Here is a 10,982-nt window from a genome sequence, read left to right as displayed (position 1 = left end):
AAGAGAGCTTCATACCTTAAAACAGTAATGGGATATCTCACTCATGTTGTCACTGCCTTAAAATCTAAAATTTGGAATAGAAGGATGCTTGATTACTTCTGTATTGTCTATGCAGGCCATGAGGCATTTGAGAGTATGTATTATGTATGTAATGCATACCAGGGCTTTAAACACTTTCTTTCTTCTCTTAGTCAAGAATCAGCTTCCAGCTCACATTACTCTGTAAATTTATTCTAAAAGAAAGGAGAAAAAGGAAAAAAAACCCCTAAACCTATTCAGCCTGAGTTTCTTCTACTCACTCAAATACAAAAGCTTGGACTGACATAAAAACATGAGGAAGATTTCTCTAGGATTTGGTACAGTTCAGGAAGGTACTAGTCCATTATGCAGTGGGAGGTAAGTGTATTCACTTCCCACAGAATTCCCAGGAAATCCTATAGAATAAGATGAGAAAAACCAAGTGTTTTTCTTGCCAGGTGCAGGATGACCCAGCCAAAGACCCTGGAAAGGCTGGTTTTTTTAACCTGCCCTGGCCTCCTTGCCCAGTGCTCTGGGAGACCTGCCAAGGGGCAGCTTGTTCCATGGGCAGGACTTGGGATGAGTTCTGTGTGTGCCACAGCAGCTCCTAAAATTGGGGTTTTTTATCAATATGAGCAGAGGACAAGGGCAAGGAGGGAAGGAAGTGACTTTTGTTATTGTGCTGTTTTCCTGCTGAATCAGGGAGAGTGCTCACTTGGGAGTGTGGAAATATATGGCTAAATCTTTGTTTCTGTTAATTCTGAGCTCATTTAAGAGATTCAAGATCCCCAGTGTGGAAAAGCATTTAAATTTACATTTAGAAACAAATGAACAAAAACCAAATCAGATCTGTACCAAACTGTAAAAATGCAACAATGCAGCACAAAAACCCTGGGTGCTGTAGGAGTTTCTCCTGACTGAAATGCTGTAGACAGTAGCTCTCCAGTTTAATGCTCTGCATGGATTCTTCATGGATAGACTGGAAAATGTAAAAGCAGCCCTTAAGGGCCAGGATGGAAATCAGGAGCTGTTTGTTATGGAGTGCTTCACTGGTCAGCTATCTTACACCACAGCTCTTTCTTACATTGTGTCTTTAGATTTCAAAGCAAACTTCTCAAACATCCTGTAAAAATTCAATTATTCCTAATTTTCATAAATGTAGGCTAGTAGTTTTAAAATATATGTATATATATTTATATATATGTATATATTTATATGCCTATATATCTATCTCATCCAGATAGATATATACACAGATAATCTATGCACAGCAAGCCAAACATACAAAAAATAAATACTCTCACCCCTCTACTGTATTTACAGAACAGATCTCATAATCCAGATTTTGTTAATAAATATTTCTAAACTGCCTGTACAGAATTTATTTTACTTATGTTGATGGATAGCCACAAAGCATATTCAACATATTTACAAAATATCTATAAATATAGTCTTAAAATAAAGCAATAGCTACTGAACCTTCAGCCTGGCTGGTTATGTACATTGAGTTAGTAGCTCAGCTGTTGCTTATTCACTATCACAAATGGGTAGTGCAACAAGTTAAAATGTGTATAAAAGATTATACATACAAAACTCTCACATCCTTTGGATGTTTGCAGTTCATTATAACTTTGTGGTTACCCTTCTGCAACATAAATAATGACCAAAAAGAAGAAGAAGGTTCTGTGATCCAAAGCAGATTTGTTCAGTGTTCAGATGACTGGAGCAGCATCTTCATCCTCATGGCAACCCATCATCTTCTAAGCTTAATGCTACACGCTGGGGAGGGAAAAACACACTTTTGTGAACTGTGACACTGGTGCTAACTTGTGTTTCTTGTTAGAACTCTCATGGCTGTCCCGACTGTATTGGTCACAAGTCTGTTCTAGATAGTGATTTTTTTTCCTCCCCAAATGAGGTCACTTGCTCAAGTGTTACTAAAGAGGTGCTGGCAAGTTTTCTGCCCATGTACATTGGCTAAAATTCCTTGTAAGGGATGGCACTTTCTCCAGTGTGATCTTGTGTGGGACCTTTAGATCCTAGAGGACATTATCCACCCACTTGCCTGCCTACAGGAGCTGTACTGCCTTCACTCACTACTCTGGATCTTCCTGCTCTGTCCTGAAAATACAGTGCACTTACACCTGCCAGTGCTGCTCTCCCCAGGGATGCTGCTGTGAGGGAGGATCCTTTTCCTTCACTTCTTACAGAACCTCATTCACTTCTCCTTGTGAGGAATGTGACTTTTCTTTATACTGTTACTATAGAAAAAATATTCTCCCTGGTTTGTAGAAAAACTCAATTTATCTTTAGGATGGTTTGGGCATTTGGTAGCAGCTTAAGCACAGATAAAACAGAATCAGGGGGATGAGTAATCACCTGTCCCTTCCTGAGGGAGCTTTACAGGGAGCTTTACCTTTGTCAGATTGGTACCTTGGTTAGGACAATTATTCTTCATTTGGACTGAGCATCTGATCCAGAGCACTTCATTCTAAGACAACTGCATGGGCTGCCAGAAGTTTAGGCCTCTGCCTAATCAGTGCTACTAAAGCAGTTCTGGTTTTTGTCATTATGTGGCAAATAAGCAACACTAATCCACATTCTGTCTTGGAACTCTCAACAGAATTAATCTTCATCAGCAGCCATCTCCTCAGGTACTTACTGCAGGGTACACGTGTCCAATTTGGGCAGTTCGCCCAATGTGGATTTCATCTTCATCTTCCTCTTCTGTTGTCTTCCTATAAACTGGATTATCAAAATTCATGCTTTTAGTATTCTTCCGCTTCCAGTTTCTCCAGATGAGGTATCCTCCCATGCACAGCAAGCCAATGACCACTGAGGAGAGGAGAGGACAGGGGAGAGAAAGGGCTGTTAGGTGGGCATGGATCTGCTGGGATGTTCCCATGTTGGCAGCCATCCTCACATTTTCTCAAAGCTGGGCTACTGTTCCCCAGTTCAGCAGGTACTCTTTCCCACCCCACCCCTGAAAACTGGAAAAGTGTATTTAGTGTGGTGAATACAATATTTTGGTATTGCATTTTGGTGAACTCCTTCAAAGGTTAAATCCAGTCTACTTACCCACAGGAATGACAATCCCAATCACAGCTGCTGTCACAGTTGAACCGAAGCCTTCATCATCATTTGCATCTGTAATTACAGAAATGTTCTGATCATTTAACTCGTTTGCTGCTTTAAAAGAATGTTTTCTGTTAGTACCTGAGCTGTTCTGCCCATCAGAAAGCTTCTGCAATTAAAGAATTTACAGAAAGTTTCATAATAAAATTATTCTGGTGACAGTGAGCAGCGCACGGGGATCTGGGCTGAGCTCCTTCTCCTGAGGAACGAGGTCCCTGCCGCCCGGGGGACAGGGACAGCCCAGAGCCTGAGGCCAGGGAAGGGACACGCTCCAGGCTCCGGGCTGTCAGAGCAGCTCTGAGCAGAAATGGGTGACTCTGCTCGGGCCTCCAATTTTCACACACAAAAAAGGAGGCCAGTTTTAAAAACCTGACATTTAAAAACCTGACATTTAATGGAAATGCCGTGCAGGCATCAGGGGATGGTGAATAGCATTCCTAAAAATCCACAACAGAACACTTTCTAGAACTGACACAATGAATGACTTATTGAGCTGTCAGAAAAAGAGTGTAGTTCAAAGCCATCTACACAGCTTCTCTGTTTAATTTTTTCCTTTTTTATTACTTATAGCTAAGGAGTTAGTGAACACATCTATCCCTCATTGCTGCAGCCTGCCCCAGCATGCAAGAGTGGTCCCAAAACTCAATACTGTACTTAGAAAAAAGCAATTACAGGAAAATATAACTTAAAAAAATTCAATCTAACCTTTCAAGTTCTATACTTTAAAATGTTTGCTCTCAGGTCTCATATCAGTAGAGAAAATCTACTTTTGCTAAAATATCAGGAGATGCAAGAGTAGGAACTAACTGTACTTTTTCTTTTGATACACCAATTCACACAACTTTTAAATACTTCCCTGTGGCAGGCTGTTCCATTGCATAGTTATTTACTTAATAAAAAGCCACACTATTTCCAAAGTGGACAATAAAAGCACTTTGCTTCCATGGTTTGTTAAAAAGGCAGTTGCAGCATTTGAAAGAAACTTGCACAAAGAGAACTGAATGCATTTTAGCCATTGGACTGCGCTTTCCCCACGCAGCACAATTCCACAGACAGGGGTGGTGTATTGCTGCTTTCCAGATGTAGTGGAAACAGTGAAACATTTGGGGGAAAACATAATTTCACTGTTTTGAAATATGCATGTCTGTTTGAGGTCTTGCAGAGCAAAATCTCTCTGGACTAGAATTTTTTTTTAATAGCAGTTCAGCCTTTCTGCTTTGTCTTGGCAGCAGGACCTGGAGGGATTGCCTGTTAGCTCTGAGATTGAGGCTGGTATTCCATTGAGGAGAGCCTATTAGTGCTCTCCACTGGGATGCTCTTCTGATAAATAATGCAAAACTTCAAACCTGTGTCAGGATGAGGCCACATTAACATGCCAAGCACGGCCACACAAACCAGAGGCAGCTTGTCTTGGGCTGTAGTGATTCCACATGTCCAGCAGCACTAAAGATGCACAGGGGGAATTTTTCACCCACAACTTGTGAGGGATCACATTAATAAACAATTAAAATAGGTGAAACACCTGCAGAATCAGCCATTCTACTGTCTGCAGCACTGAAGCTGGGATGAGCCAGTACTGGGCACAAGGCAGGGGCTGATGTGAACTCTCAGGGTTGTTCGTGTGCCTTGAACAAAAGCTGATACAAGTTCCTTGACATGCCAAGTGACTGGAATTACAGCAGCCATCATAACCCAGGTGCCTGCAGAGAGAGGAGCTGATGTCTCCTGCCTGCACCTGACCCCTCTGGAATTCAGACATTCGGTCAGGTCTCCCACCAGTGCATGAGGAGTTGTGATACAGGAGAAGAAAAGGAATCTCATTCTCTTACAGTGCTGTGATAAATTGCTGTTTCCAGTGGTCATCTCAGAGTCTATCAGGATGGATGTGGTGGAAGGTAAATGAAGACTTGGGGTGGTGATTGTAGCTTCTGGTACAGCTTTGGGGACGACTTCAGTGGTGTCATTGGCACTGCCAGGTACAGCAGCGATGGTCGTGGTGCCGTCAGCACGGGACGCTGTGCTTGTGGGAACCACTACAGGGGTTGCAGTGGTTGGAAGATCTGAAAACCAAGAGCAACAATGAAATTTGGTTAAAGCAAGTACACCAAACAAATCACAATTGGTGAGATAAATCTAGAAAGGATTTTATGTTTAATGAAGAGAAGCAGAAACTAAATTCCAATTCTATTTCCCAGGTAGACAAACTATTGACAGTGCTCTGCCTAAAGCTACAGAAATTATTTCCTGAAGTCAAGCTTGATTAACTGATACTAATAAAAAAAGCAGTCTGCATTGAAGGTAGCTAAGAAGTTCACAAACTCGAGCGTTTTTGAGAACCTCCTAAGATTCTCAATTTGTACCAGGAACTTGTTGCATGTTAGGAAAAACTACAGTGAAGCCACTTGTCTCTTCAGGATATTATCAGCAACAACTGTGTCCTCTTCAGACCTGGTATCTACCTATAAATAGATATATAGATACCTAAATAGATATAAATACACATAGTGTGCATATCTATATATATAGATAGATAGATAGATATAGATAGATAGATATAAAATAAGCAATATATCAATATATGAGTAATCAATTCTTATGGTTTATTGACAATACACACTTCTAGTGCTGGTCCCTAGTCCTTTTTTTTCCTTCCTGCTGTATCTTTTTCTGGGTAAGTTTTCCAAAATAAGCAAGCTTTCAACAAAGGACACCACGGTGCTGCTGTGCTCAGAGGGCAGCAGGGAGTGGAATGCAGAAGTTGGTGTTTGTGTTTTCACCATCAGGAAATATATTCACTGTAAGTATGATTTTGTTGGGATAGTGAAATGGAGATGTGATTGTGTTTACCTTTGTAGCATTTTTTCATGTCAGGACCCAGCCACATATTGTCAGGACAGGCACACGTGTACTTGGGGGAATGGGGCGAGATCTGAGGTGCAGGAAGACACAAGTAGTCACAGCCTCCGTTTGGCTGGGGGCTGAGCTCACAGAAATCTGGAGCTGTTCAAGGATGGAAGGAAAGACAAGTTATTTTTCTAATAATTTATTTCCTGCCCTTGGCAAAGAAATATCAGATCCCCTGAAAAGACCTTCTCCCGCTCCCTACCTCAATTTATCAGGCTGCTTAAGCGTCTTCACAGTTTGTACGGTAGAGTGGAGCCTCACAAAGTACTATAAAAACTTCCCAATGCATAATGAATGGGAAGCATCACAGTGACAAGAGTAACTCACTGTTATCAAAGATGCTAATTAAACAGCTATTAGCAAATTGCAGATTCTTCAATAAATGCTGCTTCTCAATTAATTATGCAGGAAGTTCAAACATTAGGCATTGATTTCCCATTATTACCTGTGCATTCTCTCTCATCAAGAACCATCAGGGAGCATTTCATTTGCCAGCTCAAACAAACCTGATTCAGGGCCATGACATCCTGAGGACACCTCTCACCTTTGGGCTGCTTTAATTCATGGAACACCACGATGTCATGAGGGTTATTGAGATTCTCTGCCAGAATGGAGATGTCCAAGCCATTGAGCCTGTTTGCACTGAAGATCGCCTCGTTCTCCAGGTCAGTCCAGAACACTCTGTCCTGCAGGGAATGCACAGATTCCTGACCTGGCCTGCTCAAATCCTACTCGAGTTGGATTAAACTCCAGCAGCCACAAAGTCAGTGCACCATGCTCCTACCTTGGGGCACCATCCTGTTCACGCTACTTCTGTCTGCAGCTTTTTTCTATTTTGGACAACGTGCAAAAGCCCAGCACTACTACAAGTTTACAACGTGCTGTATAATTTTGAGTAGCCCTGAGACTGAGGTGAGGGAAATTTGTTAAGGTACAGACAAGTGTCATCCATGTTGTTTCTGAACTGCTTTTTCTTTGTATGTTGAGGTAGAGCATGAGCAAGGGGCCACACTGTCTACTAAAAACATTTGTTACTTTGCTGATTTTTTCCTCCTTTCCCAAGATAAGACCTGCATTAAACAGGTATCTGTGAAGAGGCCAGTGCCAAGAGCACACCTGGAAGCTGAGCACCCACTACTCTTTTATATGACTATCTTTTGCATGGCATACTATGCCTGAAGATACAGAACTACTGGTGGAAGAGGTACCCAGAAATCACATTATCACCAAACAGTTTAATTGCTTGGTCATCTGTGTGTGCTTCTGCCTCCTAAACCCATGCGTACTTCTGTAAGGAAAGCCACACTGCTGAACAACAGGGGCAGATCAGCAAAAGCAAAAGGGTTGTCTGTTATTCTACCCAGCCATTCCTACCAGGAAGGATGAAGAGAGGTGAAATAACCCAAGAGATCCTTCCAAAGGCTGCTGATGGGGATAGCACTGAAGAGCAACAATGACCTGGAGAAACCTATGCCCAAAGTTAGATGCACAGATATCACACACTTCACATAGGAGGAATAAGGGATTTAAGGATGAGGGTTTTCCTGAGCCAGAAGCCAAGTGGACCTTTCTCTGCTATAACTTACCTACAGTGAGTGCCAAAGCTGAAGACTTTGTTCCCCATATCATTTAATGCACTGGTGCTGCATTAGGTAAAAGCATGAGATAACACTTTGCTCTTGATTAAGGCTTTAAAAACCAATTTCCCTGCTGAACCCACACGAGGTTAATCGGTTTCTATAGTAGCAGCTGCCCTCACTGAGCTCTGTGCTGTGCAAAAGGCAGAACTTTTAATCAAGAAGAGCTCTGAGACCTCTTGCAGGCTCCAGTCTGTTCTGCATCCGTTTTCCACTCTTACCTCAAACACTGCCAAGCCAAAAGGATGGCTCAGATCATCCACAGAGGAGATCAGAACTTTTCTGTTGCTGCCATTGAAATCAATGCAGGACAGTGAATGCAATTTGGAGTCTACCCAGTAGAGACGCTGATTCAGCAAATCTGGAAAGTAAAACACAATGAAGCAAAATTACACACAGTTCTTGCAACTCTTTTGCTCTTGCCCAGCATGTTTTTCCTGCTGGCAGCATGACTAATCTCTTTATTATTGGGACTCTTTTTTTTTATTAACACTAGTTCTGATTTTGAATCGGTGCCCAGATATGCTGGAATAAGACCCTATAAATAAGATTAAAAAGGAGGAACATTCTGCTGTGTGTGTGTGGGGAATGCCTGACTGACAGCCTTGTACAATGAGGTTCTTTTGTTACCAGGAGCAGCAGGGAAGCAGCAGTTTGGGCTTCCCAGATTCTCTCCATCAGTGCCTGGGTGAGAAGCTTCATCCCTCCCAAGGTTGTTCAGGCCTTTTGCTGGAGAACAACTGAGATTCCAAGGAAACACCTCTCTGAAGGAGCTGTGAGAGTCACACATTTTCATGAAGATGAGTCCAGGGGCAGGAAACCCTTATGCTGCAGGCTGGAGGAGTCTGCTGGTGGGCACAGTCCTACCACAACCAGCCAGGTTTGGGGAGGTGCAGGTAAAAGTGGGAGGAAAGGATCCAATGTTATTTGGAATGCTAAGAACTGCATTTCTCTTTCTGGAGCAAATTCACTAATTTTGGATGGGATTCATTGAACAGAATGCAAGTGGATGAGAGCCAACAAAACCAGTTATATAATTAAACAAGTTAATTAATTTCTTAATTACTAAATGATAACATTATTTGTTCACAGCAGTAGCACTTCAGCAGTATGAAATGGCAGCAGCATTTCCTCCTCCATCCTTGCCACAGCCAGCGTTTTCAAAGCCAAGCAAAGAACCTCACATCTGCATGGTGTTGAACACACACAGCTCCAGCTCCAGAGCAGGATGTTCCCTGCTCCATGAAACCTCCTTCCCACTCTGCTGCTTGGTGTGCAGTGAGAGCCACCACAGCCCTCTGATGGGCTCCATTCACCCTGAGCAGCTGAGGGGCAGGGAATGGTGACAGGGAATGGGCTCTGCAGGCCCTGTCCCTCTCCCTGAAACACTGTGCATCATTCATCAGTCCAGTGCAGGATCCTGACACTGCTCCTGAGACAGGCCCAGGTACAGGGACATTTAACACCAAGGATTCAAATGCTTTTCAGACTTCTAAAGGGTTGTCACAGCTCTGAATCCTTCCCCAAAATTTCCTTTTGCCTTAAGGCACAATGACAAGCAACTCAAGGCTCCTGCAGTATGAAGTTCTTACTACAGCAAGACTTCCTGTCTGTGCTACTGAGATAAGGGAACTCATGTTTGTGAACAGTAGTGACTGACTGGCCAGTTCAGGATTTTTGTGTGCAGGTGCCTTTGAGCATTTACAATTTTGTTTTCCCACTTAACAATAAAAGCAGATTTCCCTCAGCCCCAGTGGGTGCTGCAGCTCTGACCTGGCACTTACCAAGGGTGATGCCGTTTGGCCACTCGATGTTGTCGGTGACCAGCACCCGCCGCCCCACGCCGTTCAGACCGGCCTTCTCGATCTTGGCTTTGTCTCCCCAGTCAGACCAGTACATGAACCTGAGAGAGGCAGAGGTAAGAAAGCAATAACCTGGACTCCAGTTAAGAAAGCTGCACTACTGATTGCAGTAGGAAGTGCCAAAGGTTCTCTCCTTACTGTAGCAATTAATTCCTCTGGTGGAACGATATGCAGTTCTCCCACTGGATAATCTGCCACAAAACTTGTGCCAGAATGCAGCATCTCACCCCAGTAACTAACCCCTGAAAACTCTCCTGCTGTGCCTGTTAGGTACCTGGCATTCACTCATCCAAATAGCCCAAACACCAGTCAGACAGACTTCATTTCCCAGCACAGTGCCGGGACCAGCTCAGGCGCATTGAACACATGAACTGGCCCTGAATTGACTTTAACAGCAGGGACCTTGCCAAGGGCTAGTTAAAGCATCTCCACAGTCCCACTGCAGGGTGTATCTTAAAGGGCATCTCAAGTCCTGGTGAGATGAGAACTACCCCCAGGTTTGTGACTGGAATGTCTCTTTGGCAAAGGGGGGTGTGGGGTGTGCACACCTACCTCTGTGTGGGATCCACAGCGATGGCTCTGGGCTCGCTGAGGTCACTGTTGAAAAGTGTCCTCCTCCTGCTTCCATCTGCAGTGGCCACTGAGATGGTCTTGTTTCCAGAGTCTGTCCAGTAGATGTTCTTATGGACCCAGTCGATGGCCAGTCCCTCGGGGGAGTTGAGCTGGCTGTCGATGAGGATCACCTGCTCGGCCGTGTCGCTGGCTTTGTCGATGTAGGCGCTGCAGGGACAGGAGGTGACAGGGCTCCCACACGGCTCCCAGAGCTGGGCCCCAGGGGCAGCGTGGCTGACACAGGAACCCTTATGGTGCTCCTGCAACCTTCTGCTTTGCCCTACAGCCTCTCATTTCCCCATTTCCATATGGCAGCATTTCCACGGTAGGGAGCTGTGCATTTCATCATTCTACCTGCTTCCTACTGTAAGTGCACAATTCAGGAAAACATTTGACTTCTGGCATGTTAACTTCAATAGCACTGATTTATGGGATTTATGGACATTAAAAATACAATCTCCAGAGCTCTGCTGAACAGAGTTGAACTGAGCATGCAATAAATGTGCTTAAATGTACCGCAGAATTAGGAGCTGTGTAGCTCATTATGACTCATCAAAGGAATTCATGAAGCTGCATTAATTTGGCAAGTGATTTCACTAGATACAAACAAACGTTCACTAAATATTAGTGGCAGCCTCAAAATCTTTCAAAACTATAATGAAAGGCAGCAGACTCCACATGGATGTTTCATAAATAACTGGAATGTTGCTCCTACAACCACACAGGCTGATTCTGATCTCAGTATCAATTCTGCTGAGTGCACTGCAGTTAGTTATTCTGAGTTTGCATCAGTGTTTGCAGGAGCTTAGTCTGG

The 10,982-nt window shown here is 43.6% G+C and overlaps 1 protein-coding gene across 2 annotated transcripts in view; it reads right to left on the bottom strand.

Moving 5' to 3' along the window:
- Nucleotides 1–1,311: 1,311 nt before the first annotated feature.
- LRP8 (LDL receptor related protein 8) overlaps nt 1,312–10,982 on the bottom strand; it is a 169,637-nt gene continuing 159,966 nt past the window's right edge. For both annotated transcript variants that reach the window (XM_041421447.1, XM_041421448.1), the window contains 9 exons: nt 10,109–10,336; nt 9,479–9,597; nt 7,916–8,055; nt 6,602–6,743; nt 6,001–6,153; nt 4,983–5,213; nt 3,097–3,165; nt 2,681–2,853; nt 1,312–1,797 (listed from right to left, as the gene is read on the bottom strand). In XM_041421447.1, coding sequence (XP_041277381.1) covers nt 1,759–1,797; nt 2,681–2,853; nt 3,097–3,165; nt 4,983–5,213; nt 6,001–6,153; nt 6,602–6,743; nt 7,916–8,055; nt 9,479–9,597; nt 10,109–10,336 — 1,294 coding nt within the window. In that variant the 3' untranslated portion in view covers nt 1,312–1,758. The remainder of the gene's footprint in view (nt 1,798–2,680; nt 2,854–3,096; nt 3,166–4,982; nt 5,214–6,000; nt 6,154–6,601; nt 6,744–7,915; nt 8,056–9,478; nt 9,598–10,108; nt 10,337–10,982) is intronic.

Source organism: Onychostruthus taczanowskii, unplaced genomic scaffold (genome assembly GCF_017590055.1).
Source record: "Onychostruthus taczanowskii isolate IOZ18803 unplaced genomic scaffold, ASM1759005v1 scaffold7, whole genome shotgun sequence".
In the NCBI taxonomy this organism is placed as follows: Eukaryota; Metazoa; Chordata; class Aves; order Passeriformes; family Passeridae; genus Onychostruthus; species Onychostruthus taczanowskii.
This window is presented reverse-complemented; position numbering and strand designations above follow the sequence as displayed.